At 35.6% G+C, this 14,267-nt stretch overlaps 3 protein-coding genes and 1 pseudogene across 3 annotated transcripts; 1 reads left to right on the forward strand and 3 right to left on the reverse strand.

Moving 5' to 3' along the window:
* Positions 1-2,405: 2,405 nt before the first annotated feature.
* Positions 2,406-2,948, reverse strand: LOC147933215 (uncharacterized protein At4g04775 pseudogene; annotated as a pseudogene).
* Positions 2,949-5,062: 2,114 nt separating this feature from the next.
* LOC147933216 (uncharacterized) lies at positions 5,063-6,340 on the reverse strand. Its single transcript, XM_087477336.1, has 2 exons — positions 5,486-6,340; positions 5,063-5,296 (listed from the first exon to the last, which is right to left on the reverse strand). Exons 1-2 carry the CDS (start codon positions 6,338-6,340, stop codon positions 5,063-5,065), a joined length of 1,089 nt encoding a protein of 362 aa, XP_087333462.1.
* A 3,428-nt stretch (positions 6,341-9,768) lies between these two features.
* Positions 9,769-11,128, forward strand: LOC104730509 (putative E3 ubiquitin-protein ligase SINA-like 9). Its single transcript, XM_010449687.3, has 2 exons — positions 9,769-9,982; positions 10,234-11,128. The coding sequence occupies exons 1-2, from the start codon at positions 9,830-9,832 to the stop codon at positions 10,921-10,923; spliced, it is 843 nt and encodes a 280-aa protein (XP_010447989.1). The 5' UTR covers positions 9,769-9,829; the 3' UTR covers positions 10,924-11,128.
* LOC104730518 (putative GABA transporter 2) lies at positions 11,091-13,463 on the reverse strand. The gene is made up of 7 exons (XM_010449695.3): positions 13,165-13,463; positions 12,824-13,054; positions 12,525-12,622; positions 12,227-12,413; positions 12,014-12,144; positions 11,684-11,920; positions 11,091-11,590 (listed from the first exon to the last, which is right to left on the reverse strand). The coding sequence occupies exons 1-7, from the start codon at positions 13,247-13,249 to the stop codon at positions 11,201-11,203; spliced, it is 1,359 nt and encodes a 452-aa protein (XP_010447997.2). The 5' UTR covers positions 13,250-13,463; the 3' UTR covers positions 11,091-11,200.
* Between the last annotated feature and the right edge of the window lie 804 nt (positions 13,464-14,267).

A 14,267-nucleotide genomic window follows, 5' to 3' on the forward strand; every position in this document is an offset into this window, starting at 1 on the left:
TGATAGAGGTATGAAAAATTTTCTTGCATATCTGAAAAAGATAAACATGATTCGGTTGTGTGTTACTTTCAAAAGAGTAGTTGATGGTGATAGGAGTAAAGTCCAGTTCGATCTGAATAAGTTCCCAGTTGATAGTAGCGATGGTTGTAATGTGGAAGTTGATGTGGGAAAATCAGTAGGTGTTATTTCAAGGAATTCACCTAAGTCGACTAATGATGTATTAGAAAAGTGTACTGATGCTAATCTTGTTGATGCTGCTGGTTTTAAGTTGGAAGATTCAATGGTAAAAAAGGGTGAATATTTCAGCAGTAAGGAAGCTTTACAGGCTACTATGGAAATGTATGCAATGAAATATAACTGCGATTATAGGATTACAAAATCTGATAAGAGATGGTGGTGTATACGCTGCATTGATAGTGCTTGTAACTGGCGTCTCCAGGCTGAGTGTTTACAAGCGTCTACATATTTCAAAATCAACAAGTTTGTGGGTAACCATACATGTGCCCCTTCAAAAAAAAAAACTCATTTTGTAGGACTCCATCTGCAAGAACAATTGGACATCTCATTAAGCAAAGCTATGAGGGTGTGAAGGAAGGTCCTAAACCGAATGATATAGTTAATATTATTCATTCAAGGTACGGCTGCAAGCTAACATATCACCAAGCTTGGGAGTCTCGGGAGTATGCAGTTAACAAAGTTAGAGGAATTCCTGAGAAAAGTTATGCTAAGATTACAAAATACTTGCACATGCTACAAGAAGCGAATCCTGGTACGTTCACGAATTATGAAATTGACTTTGATGGAAGATTTAAATATCTATTTATTTCTTTTGGTCAATCAACAAGAGGGTTCTACAAGTCAATGCGGAAAGTGATAGTAGTTGATGGTACATTTTTGAAGAATAAATACAAAGGGGTTCTCCTAGTTGCTACAGCTGTAGATGGTAACTCCAATTTGTATCCAATCGCATTTGGAATTGCTGATTCTGAGAATGATTGTTCATGGGAGTGGTTTTTTATGCAACTTAAGATGGTTATAGCTGATGAAGAAGGTTTATCATTTGTGTCAGATAGAGCTACATCGATTGCTAAATCAATTGGAAACATCTATCCATTGGCTAAACATGGTATTTGCATGATTAGTAATGTGATAACATATCATAAGGGCAGAGGTGTCGCTGGTAAGGTTGCAAAAGCATCAAAGGCTTATAGAGTTGCTGAGTTTGAGAAAGAGTTTGGGCGAATTAATAATATTAGTCCTGCTATTGGAAGTTATCTAGAGGAAGCCGATGTGACAAAATAGGCTCGCTGTCATTTTCCGGGTTATAGGTATGATATTAACACCAACAATGCAGCTGAATCAATCAATGCTGCTTTGAGGACACCCAGAGAGTATCCAATAATTCCTTTGTTAGACAGCATCAGAGAAATGATGACACGCTGGTTTTATGAGAGTAGAGAGTTAAGTGCAAAGCATAAAGATCCTTTAACTGTTGAGGTGGAGAAAAAGATTTCAAGAAGAATAGATAATTTGATGAGCAGATCGTAGATCCAGGTTAAAGGTAATGGAGTAGACTACATTGTTGACTTAGAAAGAAGGACTTGTTCATGTGGAAAGTTCGGCATCCAAAAACTCCCTTGTAGACATGCTATAAAAGGAGCTTTTGATATAGGCAAGGATCTATATCCTTATGCTGATGATGTGTATACCACTACTGCATAGAGATCGCAATATGAGGAAACTATTAATCCAATAGGTGTTCCTGAAGAAGAATGGCGAGTCCCACAGCATGTTAAAGATGCAAAAGTTCGACCACCTGAAACAAGAAGACATCCAGGACGGCGAAGAAAAAGAAGATATGAATCCGCTGAAGACAAGATAAAATCATCACAAAACTCACAAGGGTCAAAGAGACATAAGTGTGCGCGGTGTGGCAAAGAAGGGCATAACAGAACGACCTGTGATATCGTGATATAACAATGGTTAGTGCATCAACTTAAGAATCCTGTTTTTGAATTTTTGATTTCATTTATATTTACGGTACTCGTTATGTTTCAGGTAGCCTCTGGGTTGTGTTTCACGGCAGCTGCTTGTGATGAATGATGGTGTTTGATGGTTTTTATTTTCGATTAATAGACTCATTTGTTTTGAAATTCGTAGGTTGTGTTTCACGGCAGCACCTTTGTGATGAATGATGGTGTTTGATGGTTTTTATTTTCGATTAGTAGACTCATTTGTTTTGAAATTCGTTGATGGTGTTGAATTAAGACTAATAAAATACTCATGTGTTTTGAAATTCCTTGCTGGTGTTTTCTTTCAATCAAACTTTCATTAAAACCAGAGTACAAAAAACAAGACTAACAAAAAGTGTTAAGCATAACAACAAAATACAGAAAGCAAAGACATCATATCATCTTCTTATAAAGCCACGCCATTGAAACTGCCAATACGACTAGTACACAAATCCTCTGCTTGTTTGACTTCTCCATACTCTCTTTTGCAACCATTAGCTCTTGCCTGATGATCTCAATCATATGCTTCTCCATCTTTTCTTCCATCTCCTTCACCATCTCCTTTTGGAGATCCACATTGTTTGTTACCATCTTTTTTAGATCCTCTAAGAGTTGGTTTTGTTTGCTTTCAACCATCCTAATCTCCTCTATAACAGCATCATCAACCCAACGGAACATGTGTTTCTCCTTCTTCTCCTAAAATCATTGTTTCGATAACAATATTTAATAAATTTCAGCTATTGTGATGAATAACGACTGATAAAAGTAAATTACCTTCACACCAACAACACATCTGTAAAATCTTCTATAGGGATTCTCTTCCGTCTTTGAGGTGTAGGTTCTAATCTCTCCACCACACCAGCATCTACACAGAACTCCAACCTGAGAACTTCTCGATGGTAACCCTGACAAACCAGCCGAAGAACGTTGGCTCATGGCTCCTATCAGTTTTTACGATGAAGAAGAAGAAAGTATCAGGAAAGAAGAAGAAGAGAGTATTGGAGAAGAAGATCAAGTATTGGAAAAGAAGATCCCTAATTTTATTTTTTTCCTTAAATATTGAAATTAAAAACCGGGTCATCGGTATGCTTACATCAGGTCATCAGTATGTTTAAATCGTGTATGTTTAAATCAGTATGCTTAAATCGGTATGCTTAAATCGTGTATGTTTAAACCGGGTCATCGGTATGCTTAAATCGTGTATGTTTTTGTGTTCTTATGCTTATGACCTTATGTTATTGAGTCTCATATTAGTCAGTCCTAAAGCAACACCATCAAGGATTAATACTAATGAGTCTTATATTAGTCTAACAAGCAAAAACATCAAAAACCATCATTTACAAAACAATCATAAAGACACTTAAAAATTAGCCAAGGTCTACAAACTCAGCCGCATACACTGGACGCACATAAGTTTTCATTCGTTCCACTAGCACATGATCCTTTGCTGCTGACCAAAGATCGACTGCCAACTTCAAACGAGCATGCTTGATGTTTTCATCGTCAATCAACTCATAAGATAGACCACGCATGTGACACTCGATATACTTCAGGGCATAAACTCCACAATCACAACTTGACTTATTTAATTTAGGTGGCATACGAACCTGGATGATCTCGTATGGAGTCAACAAGGGAGCTTTTCCATCAACCTTTTTGTGAATCTCCTTCACGAAACGAGGGATGACATTAGCGAATGGCTCAACGTGTCTTCTGTTTTGGTATTGATTACAGTCGAAGACTTCAATTTTTCTAAGTCTGAAGTTAATGCAAACTGAGATCCAATGATTACCTTTAATGAAGACCGGTGCATAAATTCTGTCCAAATCTACAGCCCAACTTTTTCCTGTCTTTCCATGAGATGGCAGTTCACCTTTGGCATACTCTAACAAGAGGTGATTCCAAGTGTGGGTTCGTCCTGCCGATCTAAACTTATTGTAGTCGGCCTTGACGTGCTCGCTAAACTGACAAATCATGAAACCTACACGATCCAACTCTAGGCGGCCTAAAGATGTATGCTCCCGAAAAATATACATCATTGCATCCATTTCCTATAATTATTTTAAGACTCAGGTTTGTCTTACTTTAAGAATATAAAATATAATACTTAAAAAGATCGACACATACCTCGTTTCCAAGCCATTCGCAGCCCATCATGACTCGGTTAAACAATTCTCGATCAAGTAAAGTTGGACCCAGTTGAGTGGGTCTGTAAATGTAAAACAATTGTAAGATTACAAAAAAAAAATGAAAAATCATAACATGTATAAAAAAGATTTGAATCACGTACTCGAGATGCCTACTCCACTCTTCGAAACCATTCCATAGATCATCAGAAACGAAAGTCAACACCGCATCCGGTTTATCTTTACCCACGTCTTTGGGACTCAGTGTAGGATCAAATCCGCTCACAACAGACTTTTGAGATAAGTGTCCTACTGTGTTCTTTAGATAGTCTTGTGTATCTACGTTGAGGTCTATCAACAGATTATCTAAATCAAACAGTTCAACCTGTCAAAAAAAAAAAAAAAATTATGAAAAGCTTTAGTTAAAGTTACAACACATAAATTATGACACATAAGTTTACGACACATAAGTTACAACACATAAGTTACAACACATAAATTATGTTTACAACATACACATACAAACAAGGATAAAACAAAAAGGAAAGACCACACAACATATTACAATCGAAACAAGGCATTGAGCTACTTCTTACGTACCGAAGTTTTGGGCTTCACTCGTGATGGACTAGGATCCACTATTGGTGGCTTAGGATCCACTACTGCTGGCTTAGGATCCACTTCTGCTGGTCTGGATATCAAGGCCTTGATATCTGATACATCTTTCTCCAAAGTTAGCAATCGTTCCCCAAAGGTCTCTGTGAAGCTCTTGAAAGAAGAGTCAATCAACTCCTTAAAGAACCGCTTCATATCATCTCCACAAGAACAATGTGAAGTTGATGCTCTCTGATTTAAGACCATTCTTTTCCGTGTCTCTGGTCCATGGTCAACTAGCTTCTTCTTCCTCTTCTTCAAGCTACACACTTATGGGATATTAGCTTGCTTCTCACCACTCTCCTCTCCAACTGAAACTTCATTGTCCCCTCCAACAGTCTGAGATTGTTCCACACCAACATCCTCAATGTTATCATCTTCCACACCATATCCTTCGCCACTCTCCCAAATATGATCTCCAAAATCATAGCCAGATCTGATCAAAGCTTCCAAGTTGTCCACTTCACAATCTTTAATTTCATCACCCCTCAAAATTTCAATGGACTCCAATACATCAAAGTTTCCAGTGGAGGAAATTCATGGATAAACAACATCCTGACAAAACAAAAACAAAGAAACCAATTCAAAAAAAAAACTCAACGTATTCAAATTAAAACTTAAAAGAAAAAAGGAGAAGTCAACTGACCCGTATTCAAATTCAAACTTAAAAGAAAAAAGGAGAAGTCAACTCACCTTGTTTCCAATTGATTTCTCTACAAGGAGGAGCTCATCATATGATACTTTAGCAGCACCTTTCCAATTAGAGATTCGGATAAGTGTAATCTCTGTGTCAATCTTCTCTCCCATAAGTTGTCCAATGAGAGGAATGGCTTCCATAACCCAAACTTGAAGAGCATATGAGAAACCATTGAGGATGTAACTAATGGGGTTCTTCAGTTTCTTTCTTGCTTCCACTATAGAGCTAACTAAATGATCAAAAGCTACAAGACCCCAAGGATAAGTCCTAACCTTCTCTAGATCCATGACCAGCTTGATGTATGAATGTGGTATAGTTTTCTTCTCATCCTTAGCCACCACCAACTCAGCAATCACACAAACATACACAAACCGAATTCTATCTTCTTTTTTTCTCCACGATGGAGCTGCTTCAAGGTGGGTCTTCATCAAGTTTTGAATGGTAATGATACCACCTCTCTTCAACAATTTGCTCCAAAACCCATTATCATCTATCCAACTCTCTGAATCATGACTGAAATTGGCTGAGTACTTAAGACCAGTAACTGCATGGAATTCTTGCATTGAGAATCTAAGCGGCTTCTTACCAAACACAAACCACATCTCATGTCTTCTCTTAGTCACCAACTGCCTACACATGATGCTGTGTATCAACCGAGCTGAGTACCCAAGACCATTCTCATACAATGCAAATACAGATGCGAAAACTGGATAACCCTTCACAATCTCATACTCTTCTGGTAATGCCTTCTTGATTTTGTGTAAGATTGACATTCGACAAGTGTTATTTATCTGCCCAACTTGTGGCTCGCTTCCATCTTCCATAAGCCGTTTAGGGTACTTCTTTTCCATTCCTGCCGAAAAAGTAAAAGATGAATTAGTATAAATTAGCCAAAACTGAAATAAATCAACAAAGATATAAGACTTCAATTTTGCAAAACAAAAAAAACAGATTACTAAAAGTATATTTTATAAGTCCATAGAACCAATAGAGTCAATCCATAAGCCCAATAGAACCAATAGAGTCAAACACTAAAGATTACTAAAGCTATGATTTAAGAACAAAAAAAATCTGTTTATGTTTATTAATCAATTAGATGCAACATACGCAAAAAGGAACCAAACCGTGAGATGATGCTTACCAAACCGTGAACCAAACATATTTTCTTGAGATAATGCTTATAAGGTCAACAAACAAGAAATAATTCATACCAAACAAGCATTTAGTTTAAGAAAATACAGATTACTAAAGCTATGATTTAAGAACAAAAAAACTTTGTTTATTAATCATTTAGATGCAACACATGATTTTAAAAACAATAACATATGCAAAAAGGAATCAAACTGTGATTCCAGATATATAAAACCCAAAAAATAATTCACAGTTAAATAAAATGATTCACAAGTAACATACGCAAACCTTTTTTATCTGGCATAAATGAAAACTAAGACTACTAATCATTTAGATGCAAACAGGAACTTGAAAAAAAAAAAAAAAAAAAAGAACAAACGAGATACGACTTTAAAAAAAAAAAATCATGGTTCTTACTTGTATCAGAATCTGATGGTGCTTTTGTTGAGGACATTAACAAAAGCTTCTTATGATCCAATTCTGCTCTCAGCCAAGGTTAATCTCTGACAAATATAATTGACTGCAAAGATAATATAAAGAGGGTCATGACTGATATAGACAGGCAGTCAATAAATCCATATGATTAATGCAAACTTTCTCAAACACAGCTAAAATCAAGAGATGTATGCAAACTTTTTCACTAAATGATGATAAAAACAAAACAACGTTACAATCTGTTGCTGCTACAAGTGTGGATACGCTTCAATCAACACCGTAATCACTCATATCTAAGCGCATATCACTCTACTTAGAATCAAACAAACTAAGAAAAAGAAAAAACGAAGAACTTTATATGATAAAGAGATTTATGCAAACTTTTTCACTAACCTTATCGTTCAAAAAAAGTGTTCACAAATGTTTCGATCATCACTCTTGTTCTTGTTAACTAGCTTTATCGATCTTGTTTCATCAACCCTGGTACACAATTTTTCCTTTAAAGTCAATAGAATACAAAAAAATAATAATACACATGCAAAAAAGTGAAGAATTATATGGTCAATATGCTAAACAGATCTAAAACTATGATGTTCTATAAAAAACTTTGATGTTTATTTGAATTATGGATTGAAATAGAGATTACAAAAGAATAAAAGTTAAAAATTACCAAAAAATTCCACAATTAAACATACCAAATTCGATAAACATGGAGTCATGGTTAAGAGAAATCCAAACTGAAAATTTGATAATTTACTTATCATTAGACAATTCTAGATTGAAATCGAGATTAAACAAGGACAAAATTTAAACATGCAAAAAAAAAAAAAAACACAAATTAACTTACCCAATTCGATCGACAAGGAGCAATGGAGAAGAGAAATTCAACCGGATTGAGCTTGAGATAGTGAAGAGGAGACCACCAAAACGACTAAGAAGCAGATGGATAGAAGGTGGAAGACAATGAAGATGGATAGACGGCGGAAGACGGTGAAGAAATCGGCGGAAGATGGTGAAGATGAAGAGAGATGGTGACGATGGAGAAAGACGACGGTGAGATGGTCAAGATGGAGAGAGACGACGGTGAGATGGTGACGATGGTGAGAGACGACGATGAGATGGTGACGATGGTGAGATACGGCGGAAGGGTTTTGTCGCGATTAGCCCTTTTGGAAAAAAATTTTACCTTAATTGGTTTCTTTAAGTGAAATTTCCCTTACTTTGTCAAAACTCAAAACAACAAATTAGGCCCACTCGATGAAGCTCCAAAATCGATTAATTTTACTGTTTTCTTAATTTCAGGAAACAAAAAATTTACAAAAGTTATCTAAAAAAACAATTAAGGGTATTATTAGCTAATTTTATATCATAAAACTTATTTAACCAAACTTTTGAAAAAAAAGTATAGATGGCCAAATTTTTGGAAAAAATTTCTTTATTTATAATTTTCCCATTTTTTAATTATAATAATCTCTGTCGATCAAAATTTAAATGAATTCGTACTTCGTATGAATATTTTTAAAAAGAAATTACTTTGATGTATTTCTATATTTTTCTTAGTAGACAATTTCAATCCATGGATGGGGATGCTGATGGGTTAATCAATAACCCATGGGCAGCAAAGTTTCTACGTTGTTCATCATGGATTGTAAAAACTTTTCATGCATGTATGTTTATTATACATATAGATATAGTTAGTTTCATTAACAACGACAAATGGAATAAATAAACGAGTACTGTTAACAATTGTTGATTTGTTGTAATAGACATGTTACGTGGATAACAAGCAAAATAAACGAGTTTCGTTCTTCTACAAACATGCATGTTGTATGTTTGACTATTCGTGCTCGTTCCCAATCTTATCACGTAAACCTTAGAAAATATTTAATACTATATATACTAGTAATACTAATACTACATCACATGAGAAATAAAAATAGTAATTTATATGATCTTCTCCGGTTGTCCCTACATATATTTATTTTTCATTTATGATGAAGATCCTCAAATCATATCTCAATATGTAGGGAGTAGAGACTGTTGCAATATGTAGAGGAGATCGTCTTGTCTTGTGGCCCTCACTAATTCCCTACTTTAAGCAAGCATTTCTTGATTTTTTTAAAAAAAATTCAAATATACGATTGTCATAATTTTACAAAGATCATATACTACCTTTTACTGTTAAATTTTTCTTTCTTGTTAATTTCATCCAAGATCACTTGTTTTTCTTTATTCTTGCCAAGCAGCAGATTAAGTAATAAGTATCATCATCTTATATAAACCTACCATGAGGATGGTTTTTTGGAGTCTTGATTGACCTATTCTCTAAGTTAAGGTGAATAAACAAAAGAACATAACATTGATCCCAAGAAAACACATAAATTGATCACCAACATATATATATATATATATATATATATATATATTTATAATCTATATGAATAATGAATTAGAACAGAAACTGTAAAAATTCGCGATACAAATAGCGAAGATAATACAAAGTAGCCAAAAAAGTAATAATCTCAAGAACAATTAGTTTGTAAGTGGGACACGTGTCATCATACGTATGTTGCTAACAAGTTGTATCCCATTAAACTCTTCGTATTCCGCCAAGTCATAATAATGGGTTGCATACAGCTGTTTTTACTTCTCACTCATCTGAGCCTAGGAAGACTAAAGGGTTTTTTTACGGTTAAAACTCATATTATATCCTAATTAATCAACCTGTTTCACTTCCATTTTCATTTTCGAGAGTTAAGGCTTAATTAATCGATATGGCGAGTACCTCAAGCGATGAAGATGATTCAAGCGAGATTCACATTCAAAAGAAGCAACGAACAGAGGATAAAACATGCTCTGCCATGATGTATCTTGATGTTCTACATTGTCCTGTCTGCTGCGAGTCACTCACTACTCCTATCTTCCAGGTTACGTTTCAGATTGTTTCTCTCCTTTGGGTCCCTTTTTTTTTCATATACAAGATAGTATTTTGGAACTGTGACTCACTTAGATGTTAAAGGCAGAGACTTTATAATTAAAGTTACAATCTTTATTCAGAGATTCATCTTCTTGTTCTTGGGTATGGTTAGGTGATATAATAAAATCAAGTTAGGTTTTTCTTCCAATCTTGTTTTGATAGTTAAATCATTGGTTTAGTTTTCTTATTTTTGGTTTGCAGTGTGATGATGGGCACTTGGCTTGCTCTTCTTGCTGTTCCAAACTGAGTAACAAGTGCCATGCATGTGCTTTGCCTATTGGAAAGAATCGTTGCATAGCAATGGAGACAGTTCTTGAATCAACTCTTGTCCGATGCCCAAACGCCGAGTTTGGTTGCACGAAAATGGTATCTAATTGGAAAATACCAACTCATTTAAAGGAATGCACTCGCTCTCAGTGCTCATGCCCTGCATTGGGCTGTGATTACACTGGCTCATACGAGGATCTCTACAAACATCTTTTTCATTCTTCTTCTATCCACGATGTTATATATATGTTTTGTACTGGCTTCAGTTGTGGCGAAATCTTTGATGTCCGGATGAACATCAAAGTCAAAGATAAGAATAAGATATATGTTAAAAGGGAGTTCAAGAAGCACCTATTGTTTGCGGTGCAGTGTTTTAGTGAGGCGGATGGTGTGTATATAACTGTTAGCTGCATCGCACCATCTGCTCCGGAAGTAGGAGAGTTCTCATATCATCTCTCCTACACTGTGGATGGGAACGCTATAACTCACGAATCAACTGTGAAGAGACTTCTTGAATTGAGCTCCAAAAGACCTGAAGAGAGTTACATGAGGATCCCTCACAGTTTATTGCGTGGTGAACGGCTGGTGATGGAGCTTTGCATCAAGATGTTGAACAAAGAGTAAGAATGTTGGGGTGTGATGTAGAGAAGAAGCTCCTTTTAATATTGTGTTTGTAAACTCGCTCTATCTCGTCTGTTTTTTTTGTGATATATAAGAAGCTTTTGTTGGGTCAAGGTAGAGATGTGTGGATCGTAACTCGTTTGGGTTTGCATTTTGTACGATGATGGATGTTTGTTATCTGGTGGAATCGACTCAAAACTTGAATGTACATGTGTAACAAACCACAAAAAGAAAAAAGAAAAAAAGAAGTGTCTATGTTATATCATACTATCATAAGCATCTAATCAACAACTTCACTGCTAAACAACTTGAACTTATTAGCATCAAGAACTAGTTTCCTAATGGAGGAGAAAGCACCCATGAGCCCCGCACAAGTGAACACAACCATTATCGTCATGTTTACCCAATATGTGAAGCTCCGTTTCGTTGGCTTATAGGTCATGTTGTATAGAAGCATAGGCAGCACGAAATCGAGTGGGATAAACCCAAACGCTCCTACCACCGCGTTTATATCACCAAAGAACGGTAGCATCGCTGCCATGAATCCGCAAAACGCCATATATAGCGTTCTTAGTATCAATCGAGGCACAAGGTTACGTCTTGAGAATATCCCTTTGGTTGTATCCGCTGATTTTTTCTCCATAATCTCATACGCAACTTGAGAATACACCTAACCAGTTTTACCAAAACAGAAAGATAGATCTTTACACGTTTATCTCACAGCCAAGTCACTTCCAAGTACAATCATACTAGTTAAACTTACGAGGCCAATGGCGAATAGCTGAAGAAGAACAAAGATGACCGCTAAGCCAATGACCACGATAGGAGCCAGAGTCGGTCCTTCATCAGGCATCAAGTTGTTGAGAATATTAGAGCTAGAATTATTACCAAAAACCCAATATCCAGAAATAGCAGCAGAGTAAAACGTGAAGAAGATGACACTATAACACAACAATAGTCCTTTCAACATCTTCCCTGTGGCTGGTGGAGCAAGAGTTGCCTGCACACATACATAATTATCACATAAATCTCAAGCTCACAATAATTATAACAACGTTGTATACTGTTTTGAGTGGATAAATTTCTAGCTCACCTGTATTTCGGGTAGGATTCCATTTCCGAAAATAGCAGCAATGATCGAAATCGATGTGAAGGCACTGAAAACTTTCCCTGAATCCGAATGCTCTAGAGAATAGTCACGCTTAGGAGCATTTTTAGACAAACCTGTGAAAACCAAAACAGAGATATTAGTCTTAATTAGTTTTCAAACATTAGTAGTAGTTGTTTTTCCTGCGATAAACTGTACCAATGTTAATGCAAGCCCCAACGACGAGGAAAGTGTAGCCTAAGCTGAGAAGCAAAGACACAAAGTTAATGTGTCTAAGAGAGTGAAAACTTGGGAGCTGAGACAAAACAATCATGACAGCAGTCACCATAGCAATGAACTCGTAAAGCTTCAAGGACCCTTGTGGGAAAAGACTCGAGTACATTATCTGCGTAGTAGTAACCAAAACAGAGGAAGAAATAGATATTAAAATTAAACAATGACCATATCCGTACAGTTGTTAGTTCCTTGATTAGCAAGTAAGAAAGAGTTTACATACATCAAGACATTGACCAGCGAGTAGAATAGCACCAATACCAATTCCAGTGTTGATAGCTGTTTGGATAAAAATGACTACATAAAACATCCATCCAGATCCTGCACCACCACCATCACATCACAATTATATAACCGGTTAGGTGTGAAACCATGACATCAACAAATACAGAGAGACACGTGTGGTGAACCCAAGAAATAAGGTCAAAGTATCCAAATTGAAAAACTCGATCCAACCTTTACGGATTTTAACCAAAAAAAAGCAAAAATAAAATAAAAATAATAAAGATTTATTTTAGATACCGAGAACGTCGGCGGCGAGTTCACGGAAACGGATGTGACGGCGGCCGGATTTTTCACAGTGATCAAGAACCTTAGACATGAGGTAATAAGCGTAGAAAGTAACGAGTCCCATGGTCGTTAAACAGAAAAACCCTAACCACCATCCTAATCCTCTGAAAGCGTAAGGTAACGTCAATATCGTCGGACCTACGATCGCCGTCGTTAGATGAAACCCGGCGTGCCACCACTCGCCTGGAGAAATCTCACAAATCAGTTTCGAAATTCTTAAAAAAAAAAAATTGGAGTTTCAATTCATCAAACCATCTTAAAGATTGGAGGATCGGAGAAGTTATTTTGTTTACCTTTAGATTGGAGGACGAAGAGAGCTCCGGCATCGGATTCGAGTCGGGTAACAGGAAACGGGTCGGGTCTAGGAGGATCCGTCATTGATTGTGTGAGAAGATTCTTTCAGAGAGATTAAAAGAGCCAAAAAGTGATTTTATATGGGAATTGATGATGATGATGATGATGATGGAGTGCAGGGGTGTGATGTGGTGTTGAGCGTATGTTAGCTGGATATAGTCGTATTTTGCTAATATATAAAGTGTAATGTTTTTTAAAATTCCGTTTTCAATAAACCAACTAACCAACCTGTCATCACGGTGAGAAAAGGAGACATTTTTTGCATTTTCCCCTTTATTCGGAATTTTATCAATCTTATTGGCTCATGTAGTTATCATTATAACCAAATAATATATTCATAACCAAATAATATATTCTTTTTTTTTCTAACAATATATTCATAAACTTGAATGACAGAATTTAAAATTTTATTAGTTTTTTTTTCTTGTAGTGAGTTGTTTTATGGAGATAGGGCTATTTCTGTTGATAATACACAAAATATGTATTATGTAAATAAATTATAAATGGGTGTTTATCTTACAATATATTTTATATTTATCACAACAATTTTTTATTTTAGAGTATCTTGAAGAATTAATCAAGTATTAAATAATTTGAAATTTATAACATATTAACATGTAAAATTGTAAAAATATAATTATCTCCTTTAATTTCTTTTAAAGTTTTTAATAAAGGTTGAGGTATAAATCACTAATTTTATATGATGTGTATATCTACTAGGAAGAAAATGAGTAGTGAGAAGATAGAGTTGTGTTTAAAAGTTAAAGAATAAAAGATATGGCCAGCTGTACTTAATTTTCTGTTAACTTCGATTTAGGAAATATCAACCTAGTTAAGGAAATTGTTTTTAATACTATATTGATTTGATCTAACTCTCTAACACATCACCTACCCGTCTGGTCTGGCTGACTTTTTTTGTTGTTTATAATTGGGATTTTGGCCAGAAATGCCATTTTCCTCAAAAAACTTCTTACAAATGCCATTTTGTTTATTCCTTCTGAAAAATGTCATTCTCTCACATGAGAGGGAGATGTAAGAAGAC

The sequence above is a fragment of the Camelina sativa genome, chromosome 12 (assembly GCF_030686135.1).
Source record: "Camelina sativa cultivar CO46 ecotype springtype chromosome 12, ASM3068613v1".
NCBI classification, from domain to species: Eukaryota; Viridiplantae; Streptophyta; class Magnoliopsida; order Brassicales; family Brassicaceae; genus Camelina; species Camelina sativa.